At 44.7% G+C, this 18704-nt stretch overlaps 1 protein-coding gene across 3 annotated transcripts in view; it reads left to right on the forward strand.

Moving 5' to 3' along the window:
- The first annotated feature begins 12264 nt into the window (after window positions 1-12264).
- Sec24a (SEC24 homolog A, COPII coat complex component) overlaps window positions 12265-18704 on the forward strand; it is a 72483-nt gene continuing 66043 nt past the window's right edge. For 2 of the 3 annotated variants that reach the window (XM_008827955.3, XM_029560891.1), the window contains exon 1: window positions 12286-12782. In XM_008827955.3, coding sequence (XP_008826177.1) covers window positions 12695-12782 — 88 coding nt within the window. In that variant the 5' untranslated portion in view covers window positions 12286-12694. Of the gene's footprint in view, window positions 12783-18704 lie in introns of all 3 variants that reach the window. The other variant, XM_029560893.1, reaches the window with a different exon arrangement.

Raw genomic sequence — 18704 nt, forward strand, 5'->3', positions numbered from 1 at the left:
TGCACCATCCCTCTTAGACCTAGTGACGCCCTGTGCTACAGATTTCTCCAGAAACTAACGATTTACCTTATCATTATCTTCCCTATACCAGGCACAGTGGTGCATGCCTGTAATTTCATCACTCTGGAGGCTGAGTTAGGAGGACCAAGAGTTAGAGGCTAGCCTGGTCTACTGTGTAAGACTATCACAAAAAAAGTTATCTTGATTATATCATTTCATATGCATCATTATTTGTAAAAAGACTTAAATACCTGTTCTGAGGTTATGAGTAGAGCTACTTTTTTTATCCTGAACTCACACATAATGGGTGTTTAAGAAATATGAGCAAGTGACTATTTGCAGCATGAAGAACTCTTAGATGCATTCTTGTGCTGGAAGGGCTGTGGGCTTCCTTGGAGTTCATTGGTCTGAGCTGGAGAGGCCGGTTGTTCCCACCTGTCTTCTTTGCTCTGTTTCCTCTTCATCTCCTCTCTGATTCACCAGGCTTCATCAAGTCTTTTAAGTAGCCTCAGTCAACACTAGTTCCTCGAGATTACTTAAACCAGCTATAATCCTAGACAGCCTTTCCTGATATCCCTGGTATTTTGGTCAGCTTTTTAAAAATCAAAATTATGATTCCTAAAAGTTTCAGCAACAAATTGCAAAATGACTAAGATTGGGGAAACTATGGCAACAAGTGAGCCCTAGTCTCTTCCCTTACGGGGGAGCACTGGGTCACAAGGGATCATAAAATAAGGCCTATAAGGCTGGTGAGATAGCTCAGCAGGCAAAGGTGCTTGCTCTGCAAGCCTGCTGACCTGAGTTTGATCCCCGACGGGGGGCTGGGTGAATGGAGAGTGACACTCAGAGGCAGGTGTCCAAGGAAGCCTTAGGGACCCTTAGGAGTCCCCCCAGCAAAGCTTCTCTTTTTTTTTCTTGTTCCAGCAAAATACACCTAATAAGCCAGGCATGGTGGCTCATGCCTTTAATCCCTGCACTGGGGAGGAAGAGGCAGGCAGATCTCTCTGAGATCGAAGGGTCTACATAGAAAGTCCCAGGCCAGCTGGGACTACAGGGAGACACTGTCTCCAAAATAAATAATAAGCAAATAAATAAATAAATGTACCTAGCAAAATTAACATATTTTTGGTGTATGTGTTCCTGTGTGCACATGTATGTGCAGGGGCATGTACATATGCCTCTGTGTGTGTGTGTGTGTGTGTGTGTGTGTGTGTGTGTGTGTAGGCCAGAGGTCAACATCTAGTGTCTTCCTCAATTGCTCTCCACTTTCTTCCCTTTTCTTCTTCATGTATGTGTGTGTGTGTGTGTGTGTGTGTGTGTTATGCATGTGTTTATGTGTGTTCACCACGAGTGTGGGCATGTATGTGCTATAAGTGTGCAGTCCCAGGTTGATGTCAGAAGTCTCTGTGGATCACTCTTCCATCTTATTCTCCAAGGGAGTCAAATCTAGAGTTTGCTTGTCTGCCTGGCCAACTTGCTCCAGAGATCTGCCTCCTGAGGTCCATGCCCCACCAGCATTTACATTTTCTAGGGTCCTCTCGCTTATACAGCAAGCACTTTAACTGTTGAGCCATCTCCCCAAGCCTCTACCTTATTTCTTGAGACAGTCTGTCACTGAACCTGGAACTCACAGATGGGCCAAACTGTGATTGGCTCCAGAGGTCCTCCTGTCTCCTCTTCTCTGGCAAACACAGGGAGTACAGGCAGACACTGCTATGCTAGCTTTTCCCCCATGGGTCCCAGGGATCAAACTCAGATCCTCATCTTGCATGCCAGTCACTTTCATTACTAAGCCATCTTCCCAGCCCAAATCCCCAAGTCTTTTTGATGACTGTTTTTGTTGCTATAAAAGTAATACACAGTAACTGTAAAGCATTTGGAAGAAGGCTGTTGAGATGGTTCAGTGGGTAAAGGCACTTGCCATCAAGCCCAACAGCTTGAGTTAGATCCCTGGAACCCACATGGTGAACATTAAGTACTGACTTCTCAGAGTTGTTCTCTGACCTTCACATTCGTGCTCCCTTCCCACACTAAATAAATAAACTTTAATTTCATTTTTTTCAAAGTTTGGAAGAACCAGAAAAATAGAAAAAAATCATTCTCAAACCACAAAGAATAACCAATTTTATATTATAAGTGCAGTTGTTTCGTTGTTATTTTATTTTGGTTGGTTTGGTTTTTTTTAACTTTTATTTATTATTTTTATGTGTATGCGTGTATTGCCTGCATGTAGGAAGTGCACCCGTGTTATGCAATGCCTGCAGAGGACAGAAGAGGCTGTCGGATACCCTGGAACTGGAGTTACAGTTGTTAGCTGCCATGTGGGTGCTGGGATTCAAACCTTGGTCTTCTGTAAGAACAACCAGTGTCCTTAACTGCTGAGCCATCTCTCCAGCCCCTGGTTTGGTTTTTTGAAACAGGGTCTCCCTGTAGCCCCAGCTGGCCTGGAACTCACTAAATAGTCCAGGCTGGCCTTGATCTCACAGAGATCTGCTTACCTCTGCCTCCCAAGTGGTGGGATTAAAGGTGTGCACTGCCATGCCTGGCATAGATACAGTTTTGCCAAAAAAAAATCAACTTGCTACACATTAGTTTCAACATTATTAGCCTCTTCAGGTTTCAGTTCCTATATCTGCAAAATTGGGACTAATATCCAGAAGAAATCAATATTATAAATAAAGATTAATAATCACTAGGCATGGTGATGTATGCCTGAAATCCCAGTATTTGGGAGGTGGAGGCATGAGGATCAGGAGTTCAGCGTCAGCCTCGGCTGCATAGCATGTCTGAGGCCAGCCAAGGCCCTGCAAGGTCCTGTCTCAAAACAAACAAACAAACAATAATAACGACTAAGGAGTAGCTATGAGAAAAGCATCAGGCAAGTATTATTGTTTAACTGGATAGAACTGGCCTGAGCTGTGGGGGACCCCAATTCCCAAACTTTTAAGAGATTTTGACCAAAACAGCTAGAGCATGGTCGGGAGCTTTGTTTTCAGAAGCTTTGTTTCCTGTGGGTTACCCTGAACAGATCAAAACTGAAAGCTGAGGTCAGTTTAGCAATGAGGCACCTGCAGTCAGACAGGTGGGAGGTAACCAGGCCTGGGCTAGGTCAGTAAGAAGGGAGAAACAGGGAGTCATGTGACGCAGGCCTTTAATCCCAGCACTTGGGAGGCAGAGGCAGGCGGGATCCTCTGTGAGTTCAAGGCCAGCCTGGTCTACATAGTGAGTTCCAGGCAGCTGGAGCTACAGGGAGACCCTGTCTCAAAAAGAGCAAAAAAAAAAAAAAAAAAGCCGGGTCTGGTGTTACACACCTTTAATCCCAGCACTTGGGAGGCAGAGGCAGGTGGATCTCTGTGAGTTCAAGTCCAGCCTGGTCTCCATGGTGAATCCAAGACAGCTGGGGCTACAGGGAGACCCTGTCTCAAAAAGAGGAGAAAAAAAAAGAGAGAGAGAGAGAGAAACCATAGGTTGGAATCTGTAAGGTTTCATGTGGTTAGCAGGGGTACAGAGATAGCAAAGTCCAAAGATTTAACTAGGATTAACAAATACACCTCTATCTCCACTCTGACTGATGTATTGTAGGCCACTATCATCTTTGGCCCCTCAGTTACAGCAACAAACCTACTCTTTCCTCTCCAATCAGCCTCATAGCAGCCGGGGTTTTCTTTGTTTTTGTTTTTGTTTTTTGATTCATCTTAGCCAGAGGTGGGTTGCTCATGCCTGTAACTGCAGCACTTGGGAATCTCATACAAGAGTGCAGTGAGTAAGGCCAACTTGGGCTACATAATGAGTTACAAGCCAACCTGAGCTGTAGAGTGAGACCATGTCTCAAAAAAACATAAATAAGAGGCTGGAGAGATGGCTCAGCAGTTAAGAGCACTGGTTGCTTTTGCAGAGGACCAGGTTTGATTCCCAGCACCCACATGGTGGCCAACAGTTCGTAACTCCAGTTCTAGGGGATCCAATGCCCTCTTCTGACCTCTGTGGGCACTGCATAGCACGGGTGCACTTACATACATGCAGACAACACACTCATACACATAACTGAGATTGTCATGCTTGGTAGTGCATGCCTTTACCCACTAAGCCATCTCACTGGCCCCTAATAAATATTTTTGCCTTAACTGAGTGATTAGTGAATGAAGGACCTGGGTCATTCATCAGAACGTATCATGAGGAAAAAGAAGGTTTCAAGGGGAATTTGCATATTGTGTACCTGACAGTAGGGGATCATGGCGAGCATGGAGAAGGCAGGAGGGTCGTACTTAGGGCTTGAAAAGAAAAAAAGAAGCCAGGTATGATGATGTACACCTGTAGTCTCAGCATTTGGGCATTGGAGGTGGGAGGATCTAAAGTTCAAGACCATCATCAACTATATCAGGAATTCAAGGCCAGCCTGGGCTATAGAAGACCCTCACTCAAAACAGTGGCAACAACAAAAATCTTTGTTCCTTCAATGTTATTTCTGTCGGGTATTTTGTTATATTGACAAGAATTGACTGGCAGACCTAGCATGCATGAGATCTTGGGTTCAACACCCAACTGCAAATAAGTTTACTGAGCACACCCATGATGTTGAGCATGTCTTGCCTTTCCGAGTGCCTCTCATAACCCTCTTGCTTAAATTTATATTTAAAGGGGCTGGAGAGATGGCTCAGTGGTTAAGAGCACTTGGCTGCTCTTGTGAAGAACCCAGGTTAGGTTTCCAGCACCCACATGGCAGCTAACCCTCAGAATTCCAGTTCCAGGGGATCCAAATTCCCTCTCTGGCCTCCTTGGGCATTGCATGCATGTGATAAGTCAAAAAAATTTTTTGGTCTTTTTCAGACAGGGTGTCCCAGAACTCACTATGTAGATCAGGCTGGTCTTGAATTCACAGAGATCCACCTGCCTCTGCCTCCCGAGTGCTGGGACTAAAGGCATGCACCACCATGCCTGGCTAAAAAATTTTTTAAATGTTAAGAAAGCTGAAGCAGGAGGATCAAGGCCAGCTACATGAGACTGTCTCAAAAATCCAAAGGGGAAACCCCTAACCATAGTTCGTGGTCTTTGACAGTCTGAAAGACAGACACCATCCACTTAAGACTAGTAGGGTATTTCCAAACTGTTCCACTGAAAAAAAGATAAACACTCTCACGCAGCAATGGCAAGCAGACTTGCGAAGACACAAACACAGAGTATAGGGGACAGTGAACAGAGCTAGCGTGCTACTGGACAGGATTTTCAGAAATGGCTTCTTCAAGGTAATATTTGAACAACAGACACAGAAGTGAGAGAATGATCTCTCTAGACACCTGGGGAAAAGCACCCAAGTATTGAAAATAAGGGTAAAGGTAGTTTTGTGAGCCAGGCTTGACAACATATCTGTAATCCCAGCACTTGGGAGGCTGAGGCAGAAGGACTGTCTCAACTTCAAAGTCAGTCCAGGCTATGTAGTGTATAGCCTGGGCTATATAGTGAGTCCCTGTCTCAAAAAAATAAATAAATAAAAGAGGAAACCAGGCATGGTGGTGCACACTGTTAGTCCCAGTACTCAGGAGGCAGAGGCAGGCTGATCTCTGTGAGTTCTGGGCCAGCCTGGTGTACATAATGAGTTCTAGGCCAGCTGGGGCTACAGGGAGACCCTATCTCAAAAAAGACCAAAAAAGAGGAAAAATCTAAAACAAAATTTTACTTATTACTATTGTGTGTATGCATAATGTGTGTAAAGGGGACATACACACCATAGTGAGCATGTGGAGGTCAGAAGACAACTCTGTGGAATCAGTTCTCTCCTTCTACCTTTATGTGAGTTCCAGAGATTGAACTCAGGCTGTACAGAAGTGTATTTTTACCCACTGAGCCATCTCTTGCTGTTAAGGGAAAGAGATGTTAGGAAAAGGACAGTACAGGCCAGATGTGGTGATGCATGCCTGGAACCCCAAAACTTGGAATGTGGAGGCAAGAAAATTACTCCAAGTTTGAGGCCAGCTTGGTCTACACAGCAGAATTCCAGATCAGCCAGTGCTAAATAGGAAGACCTGTCTCAAAAAAGAAACAAACACGGAAACAAAGAAAAAAAGTAAAATAATTAAAAAAAATTTTTTTTATGTGTATGCGTGTATTGCCTGCATGTAGGTAAGTGCACCTGTGTCGTGCAATGCCTGTGGAGGTCAGAAGAGGCTGTCAGATCCCCTGGGACTGGAGTTACAGACAGATGTTAGCTGCCATATGGGTGCTGGGATTCAAACCTGGGTCTTCTGCAAGAACAACCAGTGTTTTTAACCGCTGAGCCATCTCTCCAGCCCCTGTAAAACAATAATTTTTTTTTGTCTTTTTGAAGCAGGGTCTCCCTGTAGCCCCAGCTGTCCTGGAACTCACTATGTAGACCAGGCTGGCCTGGAACTCACACAGATCTGCCTGCCTCTGCCTCCCAAGTGCTGGGACTACAGGCTTGTGCCACCACACTTGGCTTAAAATAATAATTTTTAAAAAACTATTTTATTTTATGTGTATGTGTGTATTGCCTGCATGTAGGTAAGTGCATCCGTGTGGTGCAATGCCCAAGGAGGACAGAAGAGGCTGTCAGATCCCCTGGAACTGGAGTTACAGACAGTTGTTAGCTGCCATGTGGGTGTTAGGATTCAAACCTTGGTCTTCTGCAAGAACAGTGTTCTTAATCGCTGAGCCATCTCTCCAGCCCCGTAAAATAATAATTTAAAAAGACAATATACACCCAAGTGTAAGTCTAGGCTTCGCTAGAGAGAGTCACTCCAAGGCAGGTTTATGGTTGGATTCTAAGAGAGATTTATGTCTGGCAGTTAGATAAACCGCAGACATATCTGGAGTGGACTGAGTGAGGGGAGACATGGAAGATGAGGGTACCGAGTTAGCAGGGCTGGGCCCTGTGGCTTTGAAGGTTGTGAGTACGACTTGTGGTTTTACTGAGCAATAGATAAGAAAAAACACTGAGGAATTATGACTTGACAGAACAAACAGTGGCAACAGGAACAAATTTTTAGAGTATCAGAAGATAAAAGTAAAATCAGTATTTTGGGGCAAGTAGCATAGATAGGGGAAAAGGAATCCAGAAACACTGTTCCAGTAGTTCAAGTGCAAGGTGAAAGTAACTACGAGAGAACTGACACCTGCATATTGTCCTGTGACCTACAGGCACCCCCTCATACAAAATAAGTATTTAAACATCCTTTTTTAGGGAAGGGGGAAATTATTTTGGCTCCTTTAGTTATTAAAAATTATGTTTTTTTTTTTAAGCCGGGCGTGGTGGCTCACGCCTTTAATCCCAGCACTTGGGAGGCAGAGGCAGAGGGATCTCTGTGAGTTCAAGGCCAGCCTGGTCTACATAGTGAGTTCCAGGACAGCTGGGACTACAGGGAGACCCCCTGTCTCAAAAAGGCCAATAAAAAATTATGATGTTTTTATTTCAAACAAACAGAAGAGTAGTTTCAATTATAAACTAGTTTGTATAAGAATAGTTTCACTCTCTGAAACTCTTTGTGGCTCCAATTTAGGAACAACTCTTCTGGTCTCATTTGCCTCTGCCGGGACATCTGTTATCTGAAGTCAACTGGTATGAAACTACATCACAAGTGCAATCATCGCATACCAAGCCAGTAAATCCACGGCTCTCTGAAATCCTTATCTTTGTGTAGTTCTTAATATTTTATTTTTCTGTGTATATGTATACACACACACATATACAGAGACACACACACATACACACATACACACACACACACATGGCAGTTCTGGGTATTGAACCTAGGGACTTGTGTGTTTGTTTTGTGGGGTTTTTTTTTGTTGTTTTTGTTTGTTTGTTTGTTTGTTTTGGTCTTTTTGAGACAGGGTCTCCCTTTAGCCCCAGCTGTCCTGGAACTCACTATGTAGATCAGGCTTGCCTTGAACTCACAGAGATCCGCCTGCCTCTGCCTCCCGAGTGCTGGGATTAAAGGCATGCGCCACCACGCCCGGCTTTTTTGTTCTTTTTGATACATGGTCTCCCTATAGCCCCAGATGGCCTGGAACTTGCTATGTAGACCAGACTGGCCCTGAAGTCACAGAGATCCGCCTACCTTTGCCTCCTGAGTGCTGGGACTTGTGTGTTTTTATTGATACATACAGCCTTATGCAAACTATATAACCTTACTGAACTAGACCCCAGTTCTCTCCAAGATGTTTAAGTATCCACACTTTAGGAATTCATAGAGGAAGCTGGGCGTGGTGATGCACACCTTTAATCTCAGCACCCAGGAGGCAGAGGCAGGTCAATCTCTGTGAGTTCAAGGCCAGCCTGGTCTACATAGGGAGTTCCAGGCCAGCTGGGGCTATAAGGAGACCCTGTTTCAAAAAGACCAAAAAAAAATTCATAGAGGGGCTGGTGAGATGGCTCAGTGGATTAAGACACTTGCTGCTGAATTTGATCCCCAGGATCCACATGATGGAAGAAGAATCAACTCTTGCAAGTTGTCCTCTCTCTCTCTCTCTCTCTCTCTCTCTCTCTCTCTCTCTCATTTTCATTCCCCTGATGATTAGGAAAACTGGATGTTTTTCACTTTATATTATTTATATTTATTTTTTGTCTTTTTTAGACAGGATCTCCCTGTAGCTCCAGCTGGCCTGGAACTCACTGTAGAGGCTGGCTTTGAACCCAGAGATCTGCCTGCTTCTGCCTGCCTGCCTCTGCCTCCCTAGTGCTGGGACTAAAGGCACGTGCCACCATGCCAAGCCTGTAACAAAGTATTTTAAAAAGAACTCATAGAGCCAGGTGTGGTGGCGCACACCTTTAATCCCAGCACTTGGGAGGCAGAGGCAGGTTGATCTTTGTGAGTTCGAGGCCAGCCTGATCTACATAGTGAGTTCCAGGACAGCTGGGGCTACAAGGAGACCCTGTCTCAAAAAGAGACAATAAATAAATAAATAACTAAATAACTAACTAAATAAATAAATAAAATAAAAATAACTCAAAGAAAGACTATGAGCATGGTTATGCACACCTGTAGCCCCAACACTGGAAAGACTAAGACAGGCCTTCCTGTCTTAGAGTTTGAGGTCAACCTGGGCTACTTGGTGAACCCTGTCTCAAAAAACAAACAAACAAACAAAAAATCAACAAAAAAAAATAAAAAAAGCACAGAAGAAGGATGACATTGTATGAGTAGTAATAGGAAAATGATTTAACTTTTGGTATGTTGTCTGACAACTACTTAAACTGACTTTCCCACTATCCTTGAGGTTGAAGCATGCTTTTCTCCTCTATCTTTAAAAAAATATTTTATTATTATTTTTTAATTTTATGTGTATGAGTGTTTTGCCTGCATATAAGTGCACCCATGCTATGCAGTGCCCACAGAGGCCAGAAGAGGCTGTTGGATCCCCTGGAATTGGAGTTAGGGAGAATTGTTAGTCACCTTGTGGGTGCTGGGAACCAAACCCAGATCCTCTGCAAGAGGATCCTCTGCCAGTGCTCTTAACTGTTGAGCCATCTCTCCAGCCCCTCAATATCATCATTGAAATGTAAAAGGATAATATTCAAGGGTTAATAACAGCAACAGAGAAGCTCAGACATGGAAGAAATTTTGAGAAAGCATTGTTTACTCATTAGCAAATTATTTGTGGTTATTTAACCAATGAGCTTATTTACTTTAAAAAATCTGAACACACAGATATTGCTTAAACAGAACAAAGTTCAAAGAAAGATTGATTTAACCAAATCAAACCGATGTGCCAACATCAACAAACCCAAGATTATTCCAAAGGAGTTGCATAGAAAGAGAACTATGGATCTAATGGAAGTTTGAGACCCTGCCTAAGCATTTACCTTTGAAGAGGGACCCTGGTTTTGTCTGACTTCATGAAGCTTTGGTTTCTAAGCTCTATTTTCTCTTCAAAACACTGTAAGGCTTGAGTCCCCCCCCCCAGTGTTCTTTGATATGTAATTATGTAATTTTGGATTTTATTAGAGGTGTTCAAAGATGAAAAGTTTGATCAAAAGTATCTTCATCCTAGCTGGGCGTGGTGGCGGCGCATGCCTTTAATCTCAGCACTCGGGAGGCAGAGGCAGGCAGATCCTCTGTGAGTTCGAGGCCACCCTGGTCTACAGAGTGAGTTCCAGGCAGCTGGAGCTACAGGGAGACCCTGTCTCACAAAGGCCAAAAAAAAAAAAAAAAAGTCTTCATCCTCAAAAAGCCTACCTGGATTTTATTTATTTATTTAACGTATATGAGTGTTTTGTCTGCATGTATGTACGTAAGTGTGCCATGCAATGGCTGAAGAAGCCAGAAGAGGTTGTTGGATCCCCTGGAACTGGAGTTAAGAATGATTGCCAGCCTCCACATAGATGTTGAGAAATGAACCCATGACATGACCTGCAAGAGTAGCCTAGCCAGTGCTCTTTACTGCTGAGCCATCTCTCTAGTACACATTTTTTCTTTCTTTCTTTCTTTTTGGTCTTTTTGAGACAATGTCTCCCTATAGCCCCTACTGGCCTGGAACTCACTATGTAGACCTGGCTGGCCTTGACCTTGAACTCACAGAGATCTGCCTTCCTCTGCCTCCTGAGTGCTGGGATTAAATGTGTGTGCGGCAACACTCAGCCAGATTTTTTTTTTTGGGGTCTTTTTGAGACAGGGTTTCCCTGAAGCCCCAGCTGGCCTGGAACTCACTATGTAGACCAGGCTGGCCTTGAACTCACAGAGATCCGCCTGCCTCTGCCTCCCAAGTGCTGGGACTACAGGCGTGCGCCACCACGCCCGGCTCAGTCAGATTTTTTTTTAAAAAAGGAATTTAATGATTGAATTGCACTCACAGTAAGTACATGTTTTAGTAAGGTCAGCAAATGATAACAAAAACAGGATTAGGATGAAATTTACATGGATTTCTTACTGCTTGGTTTTTTTTTTTTTTTTTTTGGTCTTTTTGAGATAGGGTCTCTCTGTAGCCTCAGCTGTTCTGGAACTCACTACATAGACTACAGTGGTCTTGAACTCACAGAGATCCACCTGTCTTTGCCTCCTGAGTGCTGGTATTAATGGCATGCACCACCACGCCCCCGACGCTAGTTTTAGATCCTGTTCTTTTTCTATATAACAATTCATAGCAGGCATTAGATGTTAAATTAATTAGGTAAGATGTACTTTCCCCTGGGATTGTGAAACCCATGGCATAGCATGACATTTTAATCAACAGTACAAATCTCTGAAGGACTTTGCTATCTGCTTGAAGCAGGAAAAGCCAAAGTAGAATGAAGGCAGCTAAGATCATTATTGATATCACTATGTTGTGTAATCACCCAGTTTCTACTTCTCTTTGGCCTCAAAAGTCAAAAAGTGTATTTAAAAAAAAAAGTCCACAAACAACTTGTTCAGAAAAGAAATTTGAATTCTTCCCCTTAATGTAAACTCTTAGAGGAGGAAATAAAACTGCCTTTAAAATTGTGTGTGTGTGTTACTAGGGATTAAACTCAGGGCTTCCCAAACGCTAGGCAACCGCTGTACCACTGCTCTAACATTTTTCGAGACCGACTCCTGCTAAATTGCCCTGGCTGGTCTTGAAGTTCAGTCTTCCCAGTACTTGGTGCTACAGGCATGCAACACTACATCTAGCTTAAAATTGCCATTTAACTGTGTTGTTCTTAGGCCCCTGGTTTGATCCCGGCATTAAATAAGTGCTCTTGGGGCTGACATACAGCTCTGATAGAGGCCTTGGGTTCCATTCCCAACATGGAGGCGAGAGGGAGGAGCGGTGATCAAAGTGGTGAGAGTGGACTTCATTCAGTGTGGTTGTGCTATGAATAAGCGAGTTTCAAGATTAAGATGACCTCTGAGTCGCCCACTCCTTGACTTCATCACATTTTTTTTAACTAGAGAAGGTCTTACCCTAGCTCTGGGTGGCCTGTCTCTCTCTGAACTTAGGGCAATCCTCCTGCCTCTGTTTCTGCTTCCCCAACTGTTCATCACTTTCCACAAACATCTCTGCAGAGTCCCTTCCGGCTTGCACCTGGCCTATGACTAAAAGATGTTCTGAACCTGTGTCGGCAGTGGGTGAGGGTGTGTGTGTGGGGGGGGGGGGGGGTCCTCCGCAGATGACGTCAGCCGCGGCAGGTAATCCAGCCCAGAATCCCGTAACAGCCACCGCCCGTCCGTCCCACCCCACGACGCCATCGCCCTCCAACTCCGTCCTGTCAGCGAGGTGACGGGCTCCAGGGCGGGGATTTCCGTAGCGGTGACACAGGCCACTTCCGGCGGGCGGCGGGAGACAGTGACGTGGCAGGCGAGTCCGAACCCGGTCCTCTAGGCTGCGACGCGGGACTGTCAGGTGGCCTCGGGGCAGACCCGAGCCGGGCAACGGCTGCCAGCCCGGAGCCGGAAGTGCCACGTGTCTGCAATGCGCCTGCGCGGCCGGCGGCTGACAGGCACTTCCGCCCCGGGTCTCCCTCCTCTCCCCGCTCAGCTGCCGACTGCGCGCCGGGCGTTCGCGGCCCTGCCGGCCTGACACCCGAGCCTTTCAGCTCCCGGCCCGGCTGTGGGCGCCGGTGGCGCGGGGACAGCGAGGCGCCATGCCTGGGCCCTGACGCGCTGCCCTTCCTGGTTTCGGGCTGACGGCTGGCGGCTCCCTGCGCTCCGCTTTCGTCTTCGATTGCGCTCGGCGCGGCGGGCGACCCCGAGCTGTCCAGCCGACCCTGCGCACCGCCGCGGTCATGTCCCAGCCCGGCTCCCGCGGCGCCACGGCCGGCCTGCAGGCCCAGAACGGGGCCGCGGCGGCCTCGGGGTCTCCCTATAGCAACGGTGAGTCTGCTCGGGCAGGGAGGGCGGCGTGGCCTGGCTTGGCTCCGGGGGCTGCGGCGGCCGAGAGCGTGACGGCCGGGCCGAACTGCGGCGAGGGCTGCGGAGACCGCCCGGCTTGCAGCCCACACCTACACACCGCGCTCGTCGGCGCTCCGGGTGTATTTGTATATTCTGTCTGCAGGCAGGGAGCACCTGCTGTATACAGCGCCTGGGGTGCATAGGGGTGGACAGAATCACGGGATTAGGGCTATCCTCGGAACTGCCTCTGAGTGCCTGGGTGCAGTCACCTCCCTCCAGTCTCCCGGAGGGCAGGGTTCACCTCGGTTCTGCAGACACCAAGTATGTGGGGTCGGATTTATTAGTTTGCAGATGTGAGCGACTTTACTGCCTTTGGTAGTCCCCTTCCTTGAGCGCCTACCCATCCCTCCAAGGATCGCCCCAGAACTGATCTCTATTCAGTGTCAGCTATGGGAGAGCTAAACAGAACGGCGATTTGGGCTTCGTTTCTCCTTCACTTGGAACATGGTTAGTCACAACTCCCTGAACCTCTGAGGAAGAGTGTACATCTGGAACGGTAATTTGTCATTCTGGTGTGAGATTGTTTTAATTTGATACCTCTTGGATTCCTTAAATGGCCTTATAGTGAGATTTGCCAAGCTTATGTTAATTGTTATAATAAAGACAAGTTTTCTGCCTATAGCTTTGCCAACTTGCTAATTAGCCTACAAATCTTTGCTTTACCGGGAGAAGACTAGTAGAATAGTACTAAAGAATTGAATGTGCCCATTGGAGTCTAAGATTGCTGGGAAGCTGGAGAAAATAGCCAGTGAGTAAAATTGCTAGTTACATTTAGAGAAGACTCCTGTTTTCTTTACAAAGAGAGCTCTTTGCAGGACTTTTAAAAATGTCTGTGGGTAGGCAACTATGTGTGTGTTGGGGGTGGGGGCTAGCTGGGCATGCACTGAGCAGTTGTTAGCTTGAATCAGTTGTTCTTTCTGAATTTATAGTAACAGACTATGTAAACTACATTTAATTCTGTGCTCCTTAGTAACATTTACACAGAAGATGAAATTATTCATTTTAAAGTGAAAAAAAGGTAAACAAGATGTCATGGGTATGGGTTTTTCTTACAAATTGCATTTTGCCTTAGACTTTGTAAGTGGCAAATTCTGCAGATGTTCTTCTGAGTTTATGTGCAGGTGGACTGGTCAGGGTTTTGAAGTGTGAGAGGAATTAATTTAACCATTGTGGTATGCTATGTTGGAGATGTCATTTCATTGATTTTAGTTAGTGGGTTGTTTTGTTGTTTTGTTTTTCAGAGTCTCACTGTGTAGACCAGGCTGGCCTCAAACTCACAGAGGGTTTTTTTTTAATTGTATTTATTATTTTTATTTTATGTGTATGAGTGTATTGCCTGCATGTATGTGAGTGCGCCCGTGTTGTGCCATGCTGAGGTCAGAAGAGAGCTTTGGATTCCCCTGGAACTGCAGTTAAGGAAGGTTCGTAGCCACCATGTGGGTGCTGGGAATCGAACCCGGGTTCTCTGTTCTCTGCAAGAGCAGTCAGTGCTTTTAACTGCTGAGCCATCTCTCCAGTCCCCCTGTTATTTTTAAGATTTATTTATTTTGACTTTGTGTATATGTGAGTGACTGTATTTATGTGTGTGCATCATATGTGTGCCTGGTGCCTGCAGAGGCCAGCAGAGGACTACAGATCCCTTGGAACTGGAGTTGTGTGCAGTTGTTAACTGCTCTGTGCATTCTGGGAACTGAAAGAGCATTAAGTGCTCTTAACCCCTGAGCCATTTCTCTAGCACTGCCCCCCCTCGGCCCCCTTTTTGAGACAGTCTCAGGGTGTAGCCATGGCTGGCCTGGAGCTGACAGGTAGCTGCCTGTGTCCCCAGTGCTGAGATTTTAGTTTTTTGAAACAATGTCTCATTCTGGAACTTGTAACAATCCTCCTGTTTCAGCTGCCCTAGTGCTGGGATTACAATGCTGGAATTTCCATGTCCCACTTTGTTAATTTGATCAAGGCCCAGCATGCATTTGTTACACATCTAAATTCTGACCTTGGGGATAAGAGAAAATAAGAAAGCACTCCCTGGGGCTCTTGTCTTTAATCCCAGCACTTGGGAGGCAGAGGTAGGCGAATCTCAGATCAAGGTGATCCTGGTCTACATAGTAAATTCCAGGCCAGCTGGGGCTACAGGAAAACCTTGTCACAAAAAAAGAAAAAAAGAAAAAAGCACTCGCTGTATGTGGTTTGAGTAGAACCATTTGGAAATTGAGGTATGTAAGTGGTGATTGTGATTCAGTGCAGTAGCCACTGGGAAAATGTGGCCCACAAAAGGGAGGAAAATCCTGACTGTAAATATAAACCTTTTCTAAGCTGTCCTACAAGCTGTGTTATAATACCCATTTTTAAAGTGTTCTCTTCAATAAGTGGCTAATCTTCTTTGTTGTGTTGTTTATCTCCAGAAAAGAGGGATGTGATAGTGCCTTGTAGGGTTAGGAGGTGAGGTGAAGAAAGGCTCAGTGCTGCAGTCTACTGTGGTTAACTTCTTCAAGCTGTAACTTCTGCTTAAGTGTTCTGTGTGAAAACTCTTAAGCAATTGATTTAAGGTAGTCTGTATAAGTTAACATATTCAGTATGGTTAGACCTTAAGATATTTAGATTTGTTCAAAAGACTTAGTAACAGTGACCTTTTTCATTTCTCTGTGTTGCTTTCTTACATTCTTCCTGTGGCAAGCCATTCTGCTCTGATGGGTTGATATGTTGCATTACAACCTAAAGATTGTTAAGACAGGTATTTCCAAATCTTTATATAGATCTGTGTATACGTATTTCCTTTGCAAAAATTGATTATGAGGCTGCAAGACTGCTAAAACTAATGTATCTTAATCTGCTTATAAGGTTAAAGGCAAATAATGATTCCCATCATTCTATAGCTGTGTATGAGCTGTTTGAATCCACTTGCCAGGGCAGTTAGAAGCTGAAGTTTCATTAACTTCATCTCTGTAATATAATATTTATGTTGCCTGCTTGCCTGCCTTCCTTCCCTTCCCTCCCTTCCTTCCTTCCTTCCTTCCTTCCTTCCTTCCTTCCTTCCTTCCTTCCTTCCTTCCATCCGTCTTTTTGAGACAGGGTCTCTGTAGCCCTAGCTGGCCTGGAACTTGCTATGTAAACCAAGCTGGCCTCGAACTCACAGGGATCTGCCTGCCTCTGCTTCCTGAGTGCTGGGACTAAAGGTGTGAGTCACCACACCCGGCTTGTAGCAGTTCTTACATACAAAATTAAGGATAAGGTGGATACCCTCTTTCCCTTGCAGTTCTGTGAGGTAATGTCTGACTCCTTCTGGACTGTAAGTCCTGTGCAGGTAAGCTCATCTACCTGCCTTCGCCCAGCTTTCTTTAGCAACCCCCCTAGTGTCTAGCACATTGTAGGATTTACCAATTTTGTCAAACAGATTTTACAATTGAGTGTTTTACAACTCAATTCACTAAATATGTATACATTTATTTATAGTAAGATTTGAGCTCATTTTCAACCTTTTTTTCAGAACCTTTTTAAAAATATTCCCTGTGGATTTTGGAGAGCAGGTTCATCAATAAAATATTAGGTTTGCACTAATGTTTATTTTATGAATAGGTCTTTTAGTTTCCCTCTGGTGTAAATCTTGCTGATGATTGTGTATTAATATATAGAATCTTTTCAAAAATCTTTATTTTTGGTCGGGCTTGGTGGCGCACGCCCTTTCATCCCAGCACTTGGGAGGCAGAGGCAGGTGGATCTCTGTGAGTTCAAGGCCAGCCTGGTCTACATAGTGAGTTCCAGGACAGCTGGGGCTACTGGGAGACCCTGCTTCAAAAAGACAAAAAAAAAAAAAAAAACCTATCTGGTCTTGAATGCTGATTATTGTGGCTAAGTTCCATTAGTGTTTTCAGTATGGGCAGTAAGTGGGTTCCCATAATACTCTTTGATTACCTCTGTTAGAACTTAACCACGTTGTAGGCAAAGGATATAGCTTAGTGGTAAAACCCTGCTTAGTATACACAAAACTCTGCGTTCAATGTCCAGTGGTGCAAAAAAAAAAAAACAAAATGAGAACCTAATCCAGTGCGTGTAGTAACCATTGAGCTTCTTTTTTGTCTCTGTTGACAGGGCTCCAGAAGACCGAAATAGTAACAAGAACTAACATTTATTGTTTAGTTATTGTGTATCCAGGCCCCTTGCTAGATCGCATTGTATGTAGCATCTAATTTAATCCTTCCAACAACCCCCTGGGGTAAGAGCAAGGAAGCTGATGAGTGGTTGAGTAGCTCAGGGTACACAGGTAACTGAATTGTGGAACCCAGATTCAAATGAAGGCTGCTTAGCTACTCTTGTTTACTTGATCCCAAGACCCCATCCTTGAACCCGTGCCTGCATCAAGAATCAGATTTTGGTTTCATTATGTAGATGTATTCCTATAATTATAATAAACAGTTGCTGACAATTTCAAGCCTGTCTCCTAGTTTATTTTCCTTTGTTCCCCTCCCCCTTTGTGTTTTAAGTAATGTGTGACCTGATTGTAACTTTTGTTGGCATTTAGTCCATTTCATTCCTGTTTGAACCTCTTTTTTGTCATTGTCTTTCTTCCTCCCCCTCCCCCTCCTTCTCTTCCTCTTCGTCCTCATCCTCATCTGCTCTTTTTCGGTGCTGAGTACCTAAAGAAGGGCCTTATATTTGTGAAGGAAGCCCTCTACTACTGAGCTAAATATCAAGCCTCTCTACATGACTGTTCATAAATGTCTTGCAGATTCAGAAATTGCTCCTATTCACTTGGCTTCCCAGAATTTGCTTTCTTCCTTTTGTTGTCTTGTTTGTTTACAATGCTGAGGATCAAACCCAAGCTTGGTGTACTGGGCAAGCACTCTACAGCTGAGCTATACCTCAGCCCCCTTTTTTTTGAGTTTTATTTATTTTTATTTTATGTGTAGGAGTGTATTGCTTGCATGTAAGTGCACCCATATCGTGCAATGCCTGCAGAAGCCAGAAGAGGGCGTTGGGTCCCCTGGAACTGGAGTTACAGACAGTTGTTAGCTGCTATGATGGTGCTGGGAATCAAGCCAGGGTCCTCTGGAAGAGCAGCCAGTGGTCTTAACTGCTGAGCCATCTCTCCAGTCCCTGTTTGCTTTTTTTATGAGACTGAGCCCAGGTTGACTTAAAACTAATTATATAAGCCGGGTGTGGTGGTGCACACCTTTAATCCCAGCACTCGGGAGGCAGAGGCAGGCGGATCTCTATGAGTTGAAGGCCAGCCTGGTCTACATCGTGAGTTCAGGTCAGCTGAGACTACAGGGAGACCCTGTCTCAAAAAGCCAAAAAAAAAAAAAAAACCTAATTATATAACTGAGAATTTCCATCAATTTCTAGTCCTCTAGCTTCTACCTCCCATGTGTTGGCATTACAGGTATGTGCCACTACCACTGGCTATTCTTTCTTTTGTTTTAGTTTTTGTTTTGATAAATTCTTCAGGTAAACAGGGTATTTTTAAAAAATATTTCTTTACTTTTTTATGTGTATGAGTGTATTGCCTACATGTATGTGAGTGCATCCATGTTGCGCAATGCCTCAGAGGTCAGAAGAGGGCTTCGGATTCCCCTGGAACTGGAGTTAAGGACAGTTCATAGCCACCATGTGGGTGCTGGGAATTGAACCCAGATCTTCTGCAAGAGCAAGCCAGTGCTCTTAACCGCTGAGTCATCTCTCTGATCCCAGGTATTTTGATAATATGTGAGTGAGCTACTAAATTAATTTTTCCCCTGTTTATCTTTTCTTTATCAACTGTATTTAAAAGCACATACATAGCTCTGGAGAGATGTCTCAGTGGTTAAGAGCATGTATGCTTGAAGTACACTCATACACTAAAATAAAAATAAA

The sequence above is a fragment of the Nannospalax galili genome, unplaced genomic scaffold (genome assembly GCF_000622305.1).
Source record: "Nannospalax galili isolate Female #2095 unplaced genomic scaffold, S.galili_v1.0 scaffold970, whole genome shotgun sequence".
NCBI lineage: Eukaryota > Metazoa > Chordata > Mammalia > Rodentia > Spalacidae > Nannospalax > Nannospalax galili.